Source organism: Saccoglossus kowalevskii, chromosome 9, assembly GCF_978046115.1.
Source record: "Saccoglossus kowalevskii chromosome 9, keSacKowa6.1, whole genome shotgun sequence".
Lineage (NCBI taxonomy): Eukaryota > Metazoa > Hemichordata > Enteropneusta > Harrimaniidae > Saccoglossus > Saccoglossus kowalevskii.
The window spans coordinates 16,085,888-16,105,794 of NC_140649.1; the positions used below are offsets into that span (position 1 = coordinate 16,085,888).

General features: G+C 34.0%; 1 protein-coding gene across 1 annotated transcript in view; it reads left to right on the forward strand.

Annotated features, from left to right (window-relative positions):
* The first annotated feature begins 6,487 nt into the window (after positions 1-6,487).
* Positions 6,488-19,907, forward strand: part of LOC102803529 (zinc-regulated GTPase metalloprotein activator 1-like) — a 93,885-nt gene continuing 80,465 nt past the window's right edge. The window contains exons 1-12 of the mRNA XM_085503200.1: positions 6,488-6,552; positions 7,213-7,616; positions 8,357-8,443; positions 8,984-9,080; positions 9,428-9,519; positions 10,033-10,092; positions 10,228-10,312; positions 10,977-11,063; positions 12,887-12,931; positions 13,234-13,290; positions 17,080-17,128; positions 18,787-18,855. Coding sequence (XP_085359326.1) covers positions 7,511-7,616; positions 8,357-8,443; positions 8,984-9,080; positions 9,428-9,519; positions 10,033-10,092; positions 10,228-10,312; positions 10,977-11,063; positions 12,887-12,931; positions 13,234-13,290; positions 17,080-17,128; positions 18,787-18,855 — 834 coding nt within the window. The 5' untranslated portion in view covers positions 6,488-6,552; positions 7,213-7,510. The remainder of the gene's footprint in view (positions 6,553-7,212; positions 7,617-8,356; positions 8,444-8,983; positions 9,081-9,427; positions 9,520-10,032; positions 10,093-10,227; positions 10,313-10,976; positions 11,064-12,886; positions 12,932-13,233; positions 13,291-17,079; positions 17,129-18,786; positions 18,856-19,907) is intronic.

The window sequence follows — 19,907 nt, forward strand, 5'->3', positions numbered from 1 at the left end:
AAAAAAATGCTACCCAAACATGAATGCCAAGAATATCCGTTGTATTTGTATGACCAGAGAAGGGGGGTGGAGTTATTATGATATCATAAAAAAATTACCTTATATATGACAATATACCACGTCGATATAAATGACATTTACCAATAGCTACAGTATAACTGACAAGGATAATTGACCTTAAACGTAAATGGCCGCTAAGATCTCGTTGGAAACGAGAGAATTGCGAGACTATTTTTGTTCTATTTTCTCTCGTCATCGCGTCCACCGTGACTGTTGCAAATACACATAGTTACACATATCAGTGAAACAAAAAACGCGATGACGGGAGTGGATCATGACGAAAAACAAGTTGAAGAGCATAACAAGTCTTGTGGCCTTCTCGCGAGATCTTGGCGGTCATATGAGTCTGAGATCTATTGACATTAAACCAAATATACAAGCATTATTCCCTAGCTTACCCTTTTTACGACGTTATGTACGTTACGATTTAAGATATTGTTATGAAAAGCTACTTTTCAAGTGAATTATTTAATTGTCATTAGCTGTCTACTATGAACCTATGTTCAATACAATGATGCTACGGTTTTGATTCATATATGTGTACGATTACACTCGAAAAATTATTAGAAGGTAATTTGAAAAAAAAAATAGATCTAAAATCTTTAACATCATTTCACTTCTAAATCCCGACTTGCATTGCGGTGATTCCACGCTGCATCTCATCTTTTGTGGGCGCACGGCTGTGCTGTTAAAACCAAACGTATGTATAGAAACATTACTGAAACACATTGACAATGAAACACAAAGAATGATTACATCACTAACACTAAAACGCATATAATAATGTCGTTGCGTGTAATTGCACTGTTACGTTGTTCCTTCTATTCCTAGAATATTGTTTACACAGATAAAGTGCACCACGGGATTGGATTTATCGAAACAGGAATTGTTGAGATCCAGATTTGATTTTGATTTTGTATTCATGTTTATTTAATTGCATTTTCGGGTTATAATCATTCAGGTAATATACATATCAGTAATAAGCTAGGACAATTGCAGTATTGGCTGCCCATTTAGAAGACATTAAAATACAATGATTACTTTTATTGTTGATTTGAAGGTCTTTTTATACGTCAGTTGTACCGTACCCATTCACCATTTCACGTATAACTATACGTGACGTCATACCCACTCCCCGTTCTCTAAACTGATTGATGACTGGTTCAATGTCGAATTGTCGACAAGTGAATAACAGGGTCTTAAAATTTGATGTAATGCTCCAAGAGTGAGATTGGACCTGAAGAAGCAAGAACGTAGCGTGAAAATATGGATACTTGTGTGACTACGAAAAAAAAGATTGCGATTTCCTAATTTGAGACGGGGCTCACTGGGACAGTATTCCAACCGGCGGTAAATTTACAATCAGTCGACGAATTACCATAACGCGAGAAAACTACTAGATTTGGTCACGGTTCTCTGAAGTCGTTTTGGAAGCACCATCACTCAGTATACATTATCTGCCAAAATACCAGTCACTGGATAGTACTTGGTCAATATTGTGTTAATTGTCCAAACAAGGCGTTTAATTTTCAATTTGGTTCGAAGGAAGTCCAAGGTGAAAAATAATGGGTTTTACAAGTTGTGTTAAAATCGACATTAACATACATATGTGTCCTTTCTGAAAGGAAACGTACAAATAGAAACATACAAGTCAGTCGTGATTGAAAGTCTCCTGTAGCTGTCTTTTGCATTTCTATTATGCCATTATGCTAACATTTATTCGGATTTAACCACAAAAACAAGACAAACATGACCATAAACTGATATACTGTATTTAAATATTAATATTGGTCCACGTCATCGGTAAATTAATCTGATAGCACAGAGAGGAATAAATTAGTAAAATCACACAAATATACACGCATATTTCAAATAAACAACAATATAACTGGTATATTTCGTAGACAACGCATACATGAAGGCAAAATAAAGCAGGAAAACAGTTCAATTGCTAGTGAATGCCCTATTACCGAATGCGTTTTGGTCTGATATCCACATTCACAAAGGCACGCACGGCATTGTGGGAAAAGTATAACTGAACAAGCATATGTCAGAATCGAACAAAGGGCAGTTATAATTGATTTAATTCTCAAATGGTGCAATCAATCATAAAAGTCAATCGATAGTCATGACATCGAGTCAAAGTGGTCAGTGATGCCTTGTGGAAGTTTAGAAAATTCTTATACTTGGATTTTTAATAGGAGACAAGGAGCAAGGGGCAAGGTCGCCCCATGGGAATTATACAGCTTGACATTTGCTTCATTGTGTAAGGTTTTCCTAAACATTACAGACATATTCCTCGATGTGGTTACGCTATTCTCATATAAAAAGAAAAATACACATTCCAATAACTATACCCACAATCCACTTTACAGAAATCCATAACGATGAGCTATACACACTTCAAACATTAACAAAAATGAGGTAATAATGACGCAGCGGTGTTCCAAATAGATAAATAAGAGTCTTGATTCAATAGTCTGGTTTTTATCTACAAAGTGTGTCACCAAGATGTAGACGTCAGTATTCCTGTATCCAGACTCAACCTACGATTAAAATTCACATTATACCATTATACCATTCATAACACATGATATTTTTATGCTCAAGGCAGACATGACATTATGTATTATAATGATGTATTACAATGGAAACATTTTTATAGTGGCAGACATTCCGGTCTATGAACTGACAGTTCCTTTCTATGAACCCGATAATGACTACACGCGGTAGTATTGAAACCAGTCTGTCTTGTTTCGCAACTGTAGTGTTCATTCTCATCACTCGGGGACAGCGTTGTATAGACACGGAGTGTGTATAACCCAAATAATGTTAAGTAATCACATGTTACATATCTCGAATAATAGAACTAACTCATTCTATGGAACTTGAGAGCCAATGAAACATCATGTCCAGCAGATTGACAACCTGGTTATGTACGAGAATATCAAGTACTCGTATATGTGATTTTTTCAAAGCTGTAATGAAAATAATTGATAAACAAAACAAAAATGAAAACATTTTTTGTTTTCAAATTAAGGCATGAATTGTTGGACGAGGCGCTTGCTGTTGTCTCTGAGAATGTACGAGTCCCACCATATTTTATTTCAATGTAACATCTATAGCGAAATACTGATGTGGGCATCAACGCCCAGTGCATACTTGTGTACATGCCTCTTAGCTCTTTGATATCAATCAGTAACCCTTAGTTATGATAAGATCATATATAACCGATCACAAATACTATCTCGACCGAAGTACATGCATTATCTGCTTTCTTTGTTTGTGCTTTCAAGATTATATTTTGGTTCAAAGTCGACAGCGTGACAGATGCAAGACTTTCCCTCCTTTCGAATTCTTGATCCGTGAATTTCTGTACTCATTGCCAACAATGGTGATAATAAACAACTAGGGACAAACTAGCCATGCGGCTAAACTCAACCCATTTAATCAGAGGTTCACCGAGAGGGCGTAGATGAGAAGAAACCGTTGTTGCTTTTGGAATGAATTGCGATGGCTTTACATACAGTGATCCTCTAACTGTTATTCCATTGTCACTACTAGTAGTGTTGTTGCAAATCAGCGAGGCATGCGTCAGTCCGCATTGTCAACTCAGGAAGCAAGTCATCCGTCTGGTTGCGTGAATACACATTTGTATCTTTTTTACTTGTTCGCACAAGACTATTATTTAAGGAACAGTGGATTCGACACACGAGATTTTGTATTCAAATTGTGAACTATCTAATGCATCTTTTCAAATTGTGATTTTTGTCTTACTGTTTTGGTTATTTTATATTTATTTACTGGAATTGTTATTACTAATATTATACCACTTGAGTCATATCAAATATATTATACTCCCATATGTTTTACTTTATTTCGCCCATGTTCGGTGTGGTTTGGTCGTCAAACCAACAATGATGATTGTTAGACAGAATTTAAAGCTACTGCAGACTACTAGGTTTATAAAAATGTAACAGGTTGCGAGTATAATGCATGATTGTGTTCAATTCCACGATCTATTGTAATTTTTTGAACATTTCACTTGCACCCAAAGTAACAATGTCGTGTTTGTGTACTCCCTAGCAGGTGTAAACAGGACGACATAACATGTTTGTTATTCTATCAGAATGGTACAATTTATACGTCAGCGAAAGCAAGACATATTATTATTAAATGAAAATAACTGTATATGCCCAAACAACCAGGCCATATTTCTTACGCCATTGCTAAATATTATTTCTGTTTCTTTTTAAACAAAAAACGTTCTTATAATAACAATTTATATAATGCTTTAGTATATTTTAAATTTGTTGGAAAAAAACGAATCTCAACTTATGACAAGCGGTAAATTGCCGCAAAATTACACACAGAACTATTTCCGGTTCAAGTTTACAAAAAAATAATTGCCATAATTAGTTTTACTGTGGTTTTCATAAATAAAACTCAATTTCTGTGAAGCGACTGCTTGGGATCGACGAACTCATTAATTCTGAGCTATCGACGGTCGTATCACTAAGATAGAATGGCGCGATGAAAATCTTCAACAGAACTTAACGCAGGAATAGCGGATTTAAAGAAAATGCATGATATCATGTTCATTACAGTCATTTGAGTGAGGAGAGGGGTGTTATCCGGGTAAATGTTACATTGTTTCGCTACTATCTTTTCGTGTTTTTGTCAAATTCCGTCCCAATAGGTAATGTCGCCCTCTAGTGGTTTCTATTATTCTAATTCAGTAAGACCCCGGATGTACTTCTTAGTACACCCATGGTAAGACATAACTCGTACGCGCGTAATAGCCTGCACCGTTTTATATAATAAATGAGATATTCATTTTATCATTTCAAGACATGTGGTCCTTATATCTGCCAGATGAGTTGGCTTGGTTATATTTCAGAAAAGATCATTTATTCGTGTATTGAACAACGATGTGCATATTTGTTTTGTTTTTAAATTTTCTCGGCAGGCGTATTTGCACTGGTAGATCACGTGACTGTCGTCTACCATAATTATTATCTACAACGGAGAAGCTACACACTACAGTGAGTGTCTGTTCATCAATTGTAAGTGTAACGTTCCTAAATTATGCGCAATAAATGCAGATGAATTGTCATGGAAACTTGAATTTTATTTAAACGTATGAATTGAATATTGTAGAAAATACAGACAACAAACTATACCTTTCCTGACAGGAATCTGTAATCATTTAGAGCGTATGGCGAATAAACTAATCATGAAAACTATCATCTTCCTCTCCATCAGTTTCGCTTGGAATATTGCAATTCCTCTCGGGAGATTTCTTATAGGTGTTGTTTTGACACAACTGTTTTCATTGAGGATAATAGGAGGTAAAATATATATATAAAGTATACACGTGTTATGTTGATGATGACAATTCAGTTCATATCTATGTCTGAATATCGAGAGACGTCGCCGACGACTGTGGAGTAGCCCTGTTCGCTGATATTTTTAATCACGTTGCAGATTGTACCCTGAGGGCGGTTCATTTCGTGCGCGACTTTTCTCTTAAAAAAGGTCTTCAATCAGATTTCGAGCGAAAGATGTTCGTGAAATATTAAAATTGACAATTGTTTAATCCCATGAGCATGCTATGCCAGGGGTTCTACCTACACTTGAACAAAATGAACTCACAAGTGTACCATTTAATTATAAATTCGAGGGGGTGTCGATATGCAAATTTCAGTTTAGTTGAATTTCAAACAATTGAATGCATAATAAAGTCATAATAAAAATTGCCAAGAATTTTCCAACGGAAACTGTAATGTTGGAAAAAAATGATAAGGAGATAGCGGTTTTTATGATCAGGTTAAATAAATAAATAAATAAATAAATAAATAAATAAATAAATAAATAAATAAATAAATAAATAAATAAATAAATAAATAAATAAATAAATAAATAAAAAGGGTTTCAGCTTTTTTTGGAGGATGGGACGGACACCACTCACCCCCGATTCCGCCGCCCCTGTTAGCGACGAAAATAGAGAAAACTAAGAGAGCGAATCATAAATACGTGTACATAATTACACCTATCATCAGCAAATATAATAATATCCCGGGCTTGAAAGAGATTGCAGCCATATGTAATTTCGTACTTCAGCATAACGATTACAATCTGATACTTACCAGTTTCAGACAGGTCCTGGGCAGGCTGGGCTAGTCTAGTCTGGATATAGGAATTCCCTACACGTGACAGAGTTACGGTAATAAGGTATTCCCCGTCACATCACGTGACCCATAACAAGAACAACTTTTGAGATTTCAGGAAGACTAGTGTTGCTTGAGTTAAATAAAATGCTACAAAATATTCACAGGTGGACCAACGTTCGACCAAATGAATTACAAATAGGAACACATACTTGATAGAACTGAAAAGTATAGTTTCGCCGAGAGGTTATTACGAAGACAGAGCTCAAAGGTCATGTGAAATAAAACATGGCGGACATGTGGTGGGAGATTTAAAACATTGGTAAGTTTTTCCACAAAATGACTAAACGAATCGAAGTTCCTGGCCAGTGTTGACATCGCGTGATCAGTTTATGTCGCGTGACACAATTTCTCTTTGAATAAATCATCCACAGTTAAGAACTTGTTTTTAAAATCGTGTTAATGTATACGATATGTTGTGTCAGGGCCGTGCTTACAAATCGGAATGTACGTCACTGCATCTCCTTGCCGTAGTTCTGTGGCTCCAGGGTCATATTTTGTTGATCGGAATATTACGTCACTGTGCAGAGGCTTCAACTTCGAGTTCATAGTGTCTGTGCCACACATTTTGGCGGAATTCTATTCTGAGAAGTCTTTTTTCCGGGGGTTGATCCTTCACATAACGTAACCCTTGGTTTTAGTATGGTTGCGCGCTCGGTTCGCCCGTCTGAATTTTCTCTGCAATCATTGCTTTTGCTCTAATGTAAAATGTATGAGTTTGTAACAGGATTAATTTTTCTACAATCATTTAGTTGTACGTGCGATGACCGTGCATGGAATATTGGCCATTATCACTATCAGTGTTATTGCCAGTATATGACTGTCTTCAACGTGAACTGCCATCTGATTGTTGCGTATGATACTGTAAATACTTGCTTTCATTTTAATTCGTATTCATTTATTAACATTTTTCATATTGCAGAATTGGACTTGAATTCTGTGACACCGATATTTACGAATATTTTTTACAGTGTGTATTCAGCATTTAGCGGAGAGTGTATTCAGGAGAGTGTATTCAGCAGAGTGTATTCAGGAGAGTGTATTCAGCATAGCGTCTTCAGCAGAGTGCATTCAACATTCAACATAGTGTATTCAACATTCAGCAAAGTGTATTCAACAGAGTGTATTCAGCATAGTGTATCCTCCATTCAGCATAGTGTATTCAGCATTCAGCGGAGTGTATTCAACAAAGTGTTTTCAACATAGTGTATTTGATAGAAATGTCTGATTCTTCAGATGACGAGTGCCCAATTCTTGTTGAAAGTAGTAATACGGAAAGTCAACAAAAAGTTAAAATACCTGTCACTATAATAACAGGTTATTTAGGTGAGTGTTGAAATATGATGTCTGAGATTATTCATATAATTAGGGTCAGAGAGTACAGTCCATGGGTGAATTTTCCAAAGATTTCTTGGCATGATTGCAAGTTTACCTGTGTTGTGTTTTGATGCTTACTCCTGAAATTTATACCAGTTTTACAATCAAAATCAGTTTGTTAAATATATGACGTACTCAGACTGGCTGAACAATATATCAAATGTGGTTGCATGAAAATTAAAGCAAGGGGTTGTAACCTGCACACGCACGGGTAACAACACACGCTAAAAATGCAAAGGCTCATGGGTAGACACTTGTTTGTAAACAATGACACGCTATGGCCATCTGACGTACGCACAGGTGATGCTTTAAGTTTTTGCTTAACAAATCCAACTAGAATTTATGTGAGAATTTTATGATTCTGGAATTTACTTATTTAAAGCGACAAACTAATCATGTTTTGTGTGAAAACTTTGTATCAAAGATGCTAGGCAAAAAGAAATGTTTTCTCTGGAATCTTTAATTGTATCATCGCACATAACGCATATCAAGAACGACATGGTGCTATGGTGCATTGCGTACAGCTTACTGTAAAATAATTTATTTTCGCTATAATTTTACATTCAACTCATCAAAAATCAGTAAAAATAACTCAATACAAAATACCTAAACAAATTTTTCAGCGAAAATTATTTCCAGCTAAAATTAAGTATTTTACACTACTCTGAATTTTGTTCTCACTGTTACAGGTGCTGGGAAAACAACTCTATTGAATTACATACTGACTGAACAGCATAATAAAAAAATAGCAGTAATTTTAAATGAGTTCGGTGAAGGTGAGTACCACTATTAACCTTTTTACCACGAGTTCTCTCTTTTCATCACAAATTTACAAAATAGTATGTTTTTAGTCTGCACATCCCTCAGAAGATTGGGGCAAAAATACCCCAATTCCGGTCATCAGGAATGTGGAAATTTAGTTAATGCCATAGAGTAATCACAAAATAACAATAATAAACAAGTTTGGGTTTCCCTATTTTTATTTGTACTCTGTAAAATGAACCTCTCACTCCTAAAATTTAAAATTCTCTTGAAATTTCCACATTATTTTATGAGCAAGGTAGATTGGACATTCGTAAACATGATATCTGAACTCTTTCATAAGGTACGGTACACTTTTTTGTGTAAAGTTCCCTGTATTGGAAAATCAGAATATCACCATGGAAACAAGTTTGTCATTTGCTATTTCTCTGGAAACTATTTTGTAATATTGCGCACACTGACCAGCAACAAAGAATTTGCTATTTCTCTCAAAAACTGATGTTTGTGCAGGACTTGTATTTCTATGACACATTGAGGTATTTTCTATGTTACAGGAAGTTCTGTAGAGAAGTCCATGTCAGTGGGACAGTCTGGTGAACTATTTGAAGAATGGCTAGAATTGAGAAATGGATGTCTGTGTTGTTCTGTTAAGTAAGTCTCACATTATTGCGATATATTCTTGGCACTCAGTTGCCATGGTTATCTCACTCACTTGTATGTCTGTTTTCATATAACTAATAACAGGGCTATGTAAGATGTAAGATTCAAGTGATTTTAATGCAAATTAAATAGGAATTATATTAATTACAAGATTATCACAAAAGACGTACATTTCTGCGAATATTAATGCAAATACCATAAGTGAGCGAGTCTGTGAAAAACTGGTTTATTAGTGTTCGTTTTGAACTGATTTTGCCAGTGTCCTTGCTTATTCGCAAAGTTTGTTTTACATATGTGCTTTGCATTTTTAAATATGGCGATAATCTCATACATTTCAGAGACAATGGTGTTAAGGCTATAGAAAACTTGATGGAAAAAAGAGGGAAGTTTGACTATATTTTACTTGAAACAACTGGATTAGCTGATCCAGGTATGTAGTGGGATTGGCTTCACTGTAAAACAAGTCATTGTTCCATTTGTATTATAGGCGTGAAATATCGCATGACTACTGTAATATTTGACAAAGGCGGATATTTACAGCATTCTATAAAACAATATAGCGACTAGTCAGGAGATTATGAATCTAATCAGGAAACAAAATGACATGCCTCCAGGTGATGTTCATTATATAGACCAAATGTGAATTCAATCAGTTAATGAAATATATGACCTGATCAGTGACGTGTATTTTGAACTTGATCCCCAAAATAACATATTAATTATCAAGTTTAAACTGAATCAGAACTCCACAAATACCCTAGTATGTGTGATTTCGATGCATTTTTGCCCTTGAAAAGGCTGCCATTTGGCCATCTTAGATCAGGTCATGAAACAAATGTCCAAGCATGTGTGAGATATGGCGGAATAAGGTTGGACACACACACAGATGCATGCAGGTCAATCTATGAGTCTCCATTTTCAGACTATGTCTGTTTAATTTCAGGTCCGATAGCATCAATATTTTGGCTTGATGATGAACTTGGAAGTGACTTGTACCTCGATGGTAAGTTACTTCCTGTATTCATGAATTTTAAATCACACTAAAAGGATTCACATTGCAGCAACAATAGAGATGGCAACAAATATCTCATGATCGTATCCTAGCAACATGACTAGTTCTAGTTTTGTCTTTACTTAGGTATCGTAACCGTGGTGGATGCCAAGTACGGTTTACAACATTTACAGGAGATGAAACCCAAGGGTGTTATAAATGAAGCCGTACGGTAAGTTCAAATGCAGTATAATCAAACAGTAGTTGGGTATAACCTTTGACCCTTTGACAAAATATAATACTAATACTCCTTTGATGATGTGTGCCACGAAGAAGAAAATATGTTTTTTTGTTGTTTTTTTTATCTCCGCTGTCGACTTTGTCGAGCGTAGTTTACTATATGAGTGATTGTTGTCATTGTCTGTCTCAATGTTTTACTTTTTTTGACTTCTTCTTGAAAACTAAAAGCCTGAATGCTTTGATACTTCTTGTTAAAAGCCACAAGTCTGATTGCTTTGATATTACATAAATAGGTCCCATGTGGTCCTCTCTCAGATATGTTCATTTCGTGATGATATCTTCAATTATTTAATTTTAATGAATTCTTTTTGTAATTTTCGGAAAAAAGGGATATTTTCAAATTCTCGTAGAAAACAGCAAGTCAGATTGCTTTGATACTATACATATTGTTCATTTTTTAATGATAACTTCAGTTCTTTAATTGAAATGTGCATTGCTAACAGCAGAGCTATCTCAGCGAACAGGCTGCTTGTTTAAAAGTTGCTTGTCTGTGTTGGACATTGAAACCTTTTTATTATTAGCTTCTTAGATCTAACAAATGCTGTGCAAATATTTTCTCAACTGTTTGAGTATGGTATGGTATTTTTTTCTTTCAGGCAAGTGGCGCTTGCAGATTTAATTGTTGTGAATAAAATTGATCTAGTTGAGGGGTCTCATCTTGAGAGTCTCACTCAGCATGTCAGGTAACTATAATTTATGGCATGTTCTGTTGCCATGGCTACAAGATAATTAATTTCTGTATCTTGTAACAGTAGTTGCTGTAGACTACTTTTGTGCATTATAGCAAGCGTTTTTGTATTGTGTGTATGTATAAGGGAGATTGAGGAGGAATTTGAATTACCCTAAGATTTTTAAAATGGTGCACTTCTATGACTATGTTCATTTCAAAGTTATGCAAAGTGAGAGAGATAATTCATGGCAAAACAAAACATCAGAAATGTTTTTCATTGATAAAGCAGTCAGTTTCTGACAATGGAATGATTATAGTTTACAGTTTAATTCAAGTCGTTTTGAGTAGTGGCGGTGTCAGCCAAGTTGTGTCTTGAATTCCACTCAACTCACATGTAGCTCTCGATATCCACAGTTCATGCTCTTCAACGTTCTAAGCTTATGTCAGTTCGTTTTCAATAAATCAATAAAATTCTCAACTGGGCTTGTTTGGTCGCCAGGCATTGCCTGCTACGTACATATTAGGTATTTTGTTTTATGCAACTAATCACAAATTCAAATATGATATTTAATAAACAAATAGGACAAACACCAACGTGTTATGAAATCTATTCTCGTTTTGAGGTTATTGAATCCTTCTAAATAATCACAACCATGCCAAATGGACATAATCACTGGTATTGAACGTAAATATGATTGGCAGTTTGATAATGTTGTCATTGTACACATTGTCAATAATTAGGTGGACACATGATTATGGGTATTCCCAGGATCCTACATTTAAATTGGCCAATGAATGCAGAGTATTTTACTTCCCATGGTTCAATTTTGACAGCCCATAATATGTGTTGTTTGAATACATTTGCATGCCATAGCGGCCTTTTATTGCATAGTCCTTAGAATGCACCTAGAGTTCAGCCCCAAAATTATTACAAATTTGATTTGTTTGGTTCCATATTTGAACAAAAGACTTAGAAAAAACTTTGGTTTAGACAAGGTTTTACTCTTAGTTCATTTCAATTGTCAACATGGGAGAACTCCTGGTCTAAAAAAGAAAGAACAGTCACAGTAATCATGTGAGGGCGCTGTTCACATTGGATTTGTTATAAGTACATTGCAGGTGAAATAATAATCTTAGTTTTAGATTTCTATGATTGTTTTATTGCAGTGCCAATTGCAATCGAAAGTGACATAAATTTCATAAACTATTCATTTGTGAGTTTGTTTGCTGCCGTTTTTCAAGTTAAATTTATGTCTTCCCAAAATGTCTTTATCAGCGTTTCATCACCAATCACAAAATAAATCATTTTAATTTATCTGCATATTATTATTATTATTATTATTATTATATTATTATTAGTAGTATTTTTGTTTTTAATCGCTGTAACCAGTGGGAAATTGTATACATTTGGGTCCAAAATTAACAAAAAAATTAAAAATGCAGAATATTTGCAAAAAAATTGCATCAAAATTCCATGCACACATACTTATTTTAACTCAATATCATTTTGTGTTATAACTGTTTTATTCCCTTGCTGTATTTGTTCTATTAGTATTGCCAGAGGTGTGTCTATAGTCAAAATAATTACTGTAGAGTGCTTTATTCCCACTGATTTTTGCTGATGGGCTAATTCAATCTAACAAATATACCATTTCTTTCTATAATTTACATTCAACTCATCAAATATCAGACAAAGTGAACTCTGTACAAAACACCCAGCAAAAATTAATTCCAGCTTCAATAATGAATTTTACAGTATATTTAAATATTGTTATTTGCGCTTTTTTTTAGAGTAAATACGGTAGTGTATATTTGATTTATCATCTCTTTAAACAGGAGTATTAACAGTATGGGAAAGTTACTAGAAACGAGCAGGTCAAAGTGAGTAAATATCTATCATATTTCACTGAAATTTGTACGGTGGTTGGACCATACAAAAATGGCATGAATTCTGACTGAATGAATTCTGTTTTATTTTTTCAAATTTTTTCAATTTTTTTTTCTCAAAGTTTTTCAAATCTTTCATACAGCGCTACAGTCGTTGTACATACATGTAAAATTTCACGTTAACATATATTTTTTCTTATAAACCTTGTAAATCGAACACAGTGTGGTACGAACACCGCAATACTTTACGGCTTTAACATGTACCCTACATTCATGTATTTGTAAATTATTTTCAGAATTAATTTAGATTATATTTTGGATCTTCATGCGTATGACGGTCAAGATAAATCAAGGTAAGGTCATTACTGCTAGCGTAGCGGTCGTAGTGACGTACCCACGATCGCTAAAAACCGGCGTTGAGATTGTGTCTGGGGGTTGAACACCAAAGCATTGGTTGACCCTTACAGAGTTAATGCTAGTCAAAAAATGACTAAAAAGTGTGTTTTACATATCATTTGTTGTGAACACTAAATTCATTCATATAGTAAACATGGTAGAGAATGCAGTGAGCAAGTATAAATACAGTTGACACAGTATTCATTTGAGTATCCACTTGGAGAAGAAATTCAATTCAACAGTATAAATACTACACAACAACTTACTTGGACAACTTTTTAGCTCCGCTGTCGACTTTGTCGAGCGGAGCTTATCATATGAGTGATTGTCCGTCGTCGTCCGTGTCAATGTTTTACTTTTTCGACTTCTTCTTGAAAACTACAAGCCTGAATGCTTTGATACTTGGTGTATATGTACCGTGGGTAGACCTCTCTCAGATTTGTTCATTTCATGATTATATCTTCAATTCTCTAATTTTGGTGAATATTTTTGTCATTTTTGGTAAAAAGTAATATTTTCGACTTCTTGTTAAAAACTGCAAGTGCAATTGCTTCGATATTACATATATAGGTACTACATGTGGACCTCTCTCAGATTTGTTCATTTTGTAATGATATCTTTAATTCTCTAATTTTGGTGAATATTTTTGTCATTTTTGGTAAAAAGTGATATTTTCGACTTCTTGTTAAAAACCGCAAGTCCAATTGCTTTGATACTACATATATAGGTACTACATGTGGACCTCTCTCAGATTTGTTCATTTCGTAATGATATCTTCAATTCTCTAATTTTGGTGAATATTTTTGTCATTTTTGGTAAAAAGTGATATTTTCGACTTCTTGTTAAAAACCGCAAGTTCAATTGCTTTGATATTACATATATATAGGTACTACATGTGGACCTCTCTCAGATTTGTTCATTTTGTGATGATATCTTCAATTCTCTAATTTTGGTGAATATTTTTGTAATTTTTGGTAAAAAGTGATATTTTCAACTTCTTGTTAAAAACCAATAGTTCAATTGCTTTGATATTACAGATATAGATACTACATGTAGACCTTTCTCAGATTTGTTCATTTTGTAATGATATCTTTAGTTCTCTAATTTTGGTGAATATTTTTGTAATTTTTGGTAAAAAGTGATATTTTCGACTTCTTGTTAAAAACCGCAAGTCCAATTGCTTTGATATTAAATATATAGGTACTGCATGTGGATCTTTCTCAGATTTGTTCATTTTGTAATGATATCTTTAATTCTCTAATTTTGGTGAATATTTTTGTCATTTTTGGTAGAAAGTGATATTTTCAACTTCTTGTTAAAAACCGCAAGTCCAATTGCTTTGATATTACATATTTAGGTACTACATGTGGACCTTTCTCAGATTTGTTCATTTTGTAATGATATCTTTAATTCTCTACAATAATTTTGGTGAATATTTTTGTCATTTTTGGTAAAAAGTGATATTTTCTTCTTGTTAAAAACCACAATTATTTATGGTGAAAAATGATATTTTTGAATTTTTGTTGAAAACAGCAAGTCCCATTGCATTGATACTATTCATATTGTTCATTTTCTAATGATATCTTCTGTTCTATAATTGAAATGTGCATTGCAAACAGCGGAGCTATCTCAGCCGAGAGATTACTTGTTCAAATATGTGGTTAAAAACTTGCATGCAAAAAAAAAAAAAAAAAGACTTCAAAGCCATTGTATTTTTTTTCCTGTAGTACATGTACAATGTAACGACTTATACTATGCATGATGTGGGTTTTTCAGGATGCTGATACATATTTCCTGTATTATTTGAATAATTTTTAAATTCTAGATGAATATTTGTGCTTAATGTGTGTGCCACAGACTCAATGGAGTGGCCAAACCCACTGGCTGAGATTTATTCATAAATGGATGTCACTTTGGGAGAAGTCCCAGACATAAAATTTGGTTTCTTGTGACTCTCTGCTATATGTAGTATATTCACTGTAAATTACTTTATTTTTACTTTTTCATATTTTTAAAATTTTCATATACGTTGCTGGTTGACACTCATCTAATTAATAATTCAATTCATCAAAAATACTTTTGACACAACAAACACATTCCTTTCATTTTCATGAAACCTTTTAAACTTGCCGGTTTAAACTAGAAGGTTTCTATTGGCCGATTGAAAATTTTTAAGTGATGTCATTGCACTCTACATTACTTGATTTGCTCGTTGAATTCAACTATCAATGTCATTTATAAATATTTATAAAAATCAAAGAATTGGGTTTGTTGTGTCGATAGTAGTCGCATTCATTTTATAAACGCAATTAAGTTGCAATCAGAGTAGTAGTAATCACATGCAATTGAAAATACAAGATAGTCTCAAGAACACCTTGTATATTTCCTGTGAATTTCTGTATGGGTAATAGTACATACAGTGATGAGAACTGTGTTTTTCAATTATGAAATGATTTATTATTCAACAGAAAAATAATATAGCAACAATGACAAAAAGTCTTTGTTTGATCCATAAATCCTTTTGCTTCTAATAAAAAAAGTTATCATCAAAACTAAATATTTCCTCTATCCAGTGGCTCTTTTAATAGACCCTAAGCTATACCTATTTCCGTATTACGCGGGAATCCAGTAATTTATCATGAATATCTTTAGGAAATAAATCAAGATAAAAGCCCATATCGGACGAGATTGAGGCTATCTACATTTTAATAAAGTGTTACGAGTTGTTTGTTTGATATTGTAAGTCGTCCCAAGACAGTTAATCAGAGTTTACTTAAGAAGATTATCTTTAAGTCTATCCTGTCCTAAGAACATTAAATTATTATGGCTTGTGGAATTTATTTAGTTGTCATTTAATGGATATACTGGCTTGGTTCAGGCAGCGGTTTTTAATCATATAATGTACATTTGCGAGATTAGTTCTGTCTTTTAGTTTATTTTAAATCGTTGATTTATACTAGGAGATAGAATAGATTTTTTTTATAATGAGTGTGTTATTGCTAATAAAATATAGCTTACATAGACTGTGGGATAAGATACTTAATCATTCTAATTCCAGGTGGTTTTTCTGCTACAAATATTCTCATATTTTTTACAATTTTCTCTGATTTAAAAGTCTGTTTTGGACCACATGTTCTTAATTTATCGTTGTCAATGAATTATTATCAAAATTTTGTTTACCTTTTCTGGGTGCTAGGTGACATTGACTTTGATAACAATATACAAAATAGGAAGGAATTACAAGTTCAATTTAATTAAAATTTTTTATTTTAAGTGATTGTTTTAAAATTCATAGTAAACAGTAAACGTTGTAGATATTGTTCAGGGGAGAGTGCCTCACAAATTTGAAATTATTCTCGAGAGCGAACATCCAAGTATTTTCATCGCCTGGCAACCATCACCTGTGAAAACAACAGTCGAAATCTCTCAGCAAACTGTGCTTATGGATAGTTGTTGAGATTTTCCTGAACAGTGTAACAAGATCACCCCTACATCTGTAACATATATAAATTTGAGTGCTCAGAATTACCTTTGAGTTTGTGCTGTATTCTCGATTTTTTCACTGACTCCAGCATTCCACAGGAGCTAGCACAGAGCCAATAGAAATACAGGTACGGTGATGTGCGTCTTGGCATCATAGAACATTCTGTGACGTAGCCTCACCCCTGAGAATAAGAAACTCTTTTGAAAATTTTAGCGATGTTTAACCCATGCGCTCATATTAACCATTTATTTCATTTACACAGGGATATGGAAAAGTGTGTTTCCCTGCAAGCTGGTCCCCATCTAGATCAGGTGAGGACATCATATAAGCCTGTATATCGGTACTGAAACCAAACTATTTATTTTCTGAAAGTCTGTTATGTATGTGGGAGCACAGACACGCGATTAATCTGGAAACACCATATCGGGAGGTTTCTGTGCCATTTTAACGGTGTATCTATCGCTATTGAAATATTTTTGGAGTTATTTTAGTGTATTTGGTGACCAGACACATTGTCAACTGGTGTTGCTGGGAAGTTTTCATGGAGAAAATATATTTGAGAAAGATTTCATGTTGTACGGCAGCACAGAAGTGTGCGGCTCAAAGAGATATATTTATGACTTGAAAGTTCAATCGGGTGCCAGCCAAGAGTATCAGGGCGCTACGCCCCTGTTTGCCAGTTTAAAAAAAAAACTGCATATGCTGCTTCTGAATCTGTTGTACCAAATAATTTCAAAAAATATTTTTATGTTTGGAAAAAGTGATTTATTATGAATAAATAGAACAATATTATTGCTTTAAACAGTTTGACATTCCTGTTTTTCGGTATATGTTCAACTGCTGTTCACATGAAAGCCTTCTCCACATGTCTTTCATGGTTCTCACTTGATAATGATAATATTTATTATACATCTGTTATCGTGACGCCATAAGTTATAGCGTGCCATAATTTTGTGGTATTTTATGGAGTATTTTCATCCTACCATATAAAGAAATTCAAATATGGAATGATTACGCGCATAAGCGTCCTCTGATAATAAAAACAAACTTGGCTGCCATCAGGGTTTGACCGGACTCCACACAAAGAAGTTCGCTGATTCTGTTCTAAACTTTTTGGATTTCGGCATTCCCATGATGTATCCTTGGACGGAAAAGATGTATAATAATAAGGTTATTACGAAGATACCTCAAAGTATGCACTCAGACAGTACGCCTTCGCATCACCCTCCGCTGCGTGTCAGTCAATACTCCCGCTGTACTGTCTTCAAGGTATCTTCGTAATAACCTTATATTATATAGTGTTTGCTTCACTCTTGTTGTTAACATGAGTACATTATTTTGATTTGAAAAATATTATTCTTAAACTTTTATCTGAATTACTTCAATAAAATAATTGATAATGTAACCTCTTATAAATGGTATGTCAAAATTCTCACTGTGTGCTGTACAGCATGCACTAGCACATGCCTTGAATGTGAGATTTTCATAGTATTTTCGGCTTAGGCCAGACTTTTATTATCCTTTGTTTTGCGAACTTGCCAAATGAACAGGAGCCGAAAATGAAATAAAAATAGATTTTTATTTCAGCGTAATTTCTCGCGCCCGCCGACTTGTAAGCGCAAAAAAATGCTAAAAAAATTATTTTTATCTTCATTTTTTTCTTCATTTTTTCACCGCCCGTCGCATAACAAATTCAAGTTGCATTTTTGTGGAAGTATCATAATCAAAGTACCAAAGTCTCGCGCAGATGCCAAACAAGGTTATACATGGAATAACATTTTATTTCATTTCTTTTCTCTGATCAATAATCTCACTTACAATTCTTTGAGAATCACACAAATCTAATGGAAAAAAAGAATTAATTTTATTTTTTTTTCGCCCTCCTCAAAAAAATTTTCTTATAAAAACTCGAGAAACAAGGAATAAAAAAAGTCTGGCCTTACCTAAAATTAAATATTTTATTTTGTAGAGTATTACAACTGTCACCATTGATATGCCAGGGGATGTGGATAGTCAAAAGTTGGAAGAGCTACTGCAGGTGAGTTGTCTTCCTAGTGATATCATACAACCTTTTCACCACTAGTTCTTGCTTTTCATCACAAATTCACAAAATAGTCTCGTTTATAGTCTGCACTTTCCTTCAAGAGATTTGGACAAAAATTATCAAATTATTGAGTGAAAACTGAAAATTTACTCAAATGTCCTTTTGTTAGCTCCAAAATTGGGGTTCATTTCCAGAAATATTATAAAAAGGTACGGAAAAATTTGGGCGAGAAATGCTGGTGGTGAAATGGATAAACTGCCACCATAGACCATAAAGGTGGTATGGTATTTCTTGTTTATATTGGGAACTCGGGGTGGGATGTGAAATATTTGATCTGAATTGTATTGATAGTTCTCTGAGTTCCTGAAAACTGTTATTTGCTAATATTTTTGAATATTGTTCTGACATGTAGATTCACTAAGATTCACCTCCGTTCCAAATTATTGTCGTCTGCAGCAACTCTTGACGAATCTTTGAATTTTCCCATAATTCATGCACATTCATATCATCAAATATGTCATATACTAGTACCGGTAATCATCCCAATACGACACCAAAGAAAAGTAATACACAATCTGAAAACAGAGACTTATGTTTTTCCCATGCATGCATCCCTCTGTGCATGTTCATCTGTATCTCAGACATGTCTGTTCCAATCACTTTCCAACTTCACAAATACATGACATATCTAGGGCGATATATCCATGTGTATTTGTTTCATATCTGATCAAGATTCATTTTTGTGCTAAAAATTTATCAAAATCATTTCTGTCGTTCCGGAACCGGATCTAGGTCATGTATGGATGGATTTTGTTCAAACTTAGTACATGTATATATATATTGGAAATTATAGGTCCTTGAAGCATGTCATTTTATTTTAACAAATCCAGTCCTAAATCCATATCTCTGACATATCCTAACCATTCAAGCCTTAACTATAAACAAAACTATATTTCTTAAACCTGATAACTAACAGGGACTATGTCATGTAATTAATTTTTGCATTTTGAAATACTGATCATTGGATGTACATGTATGAATTGACA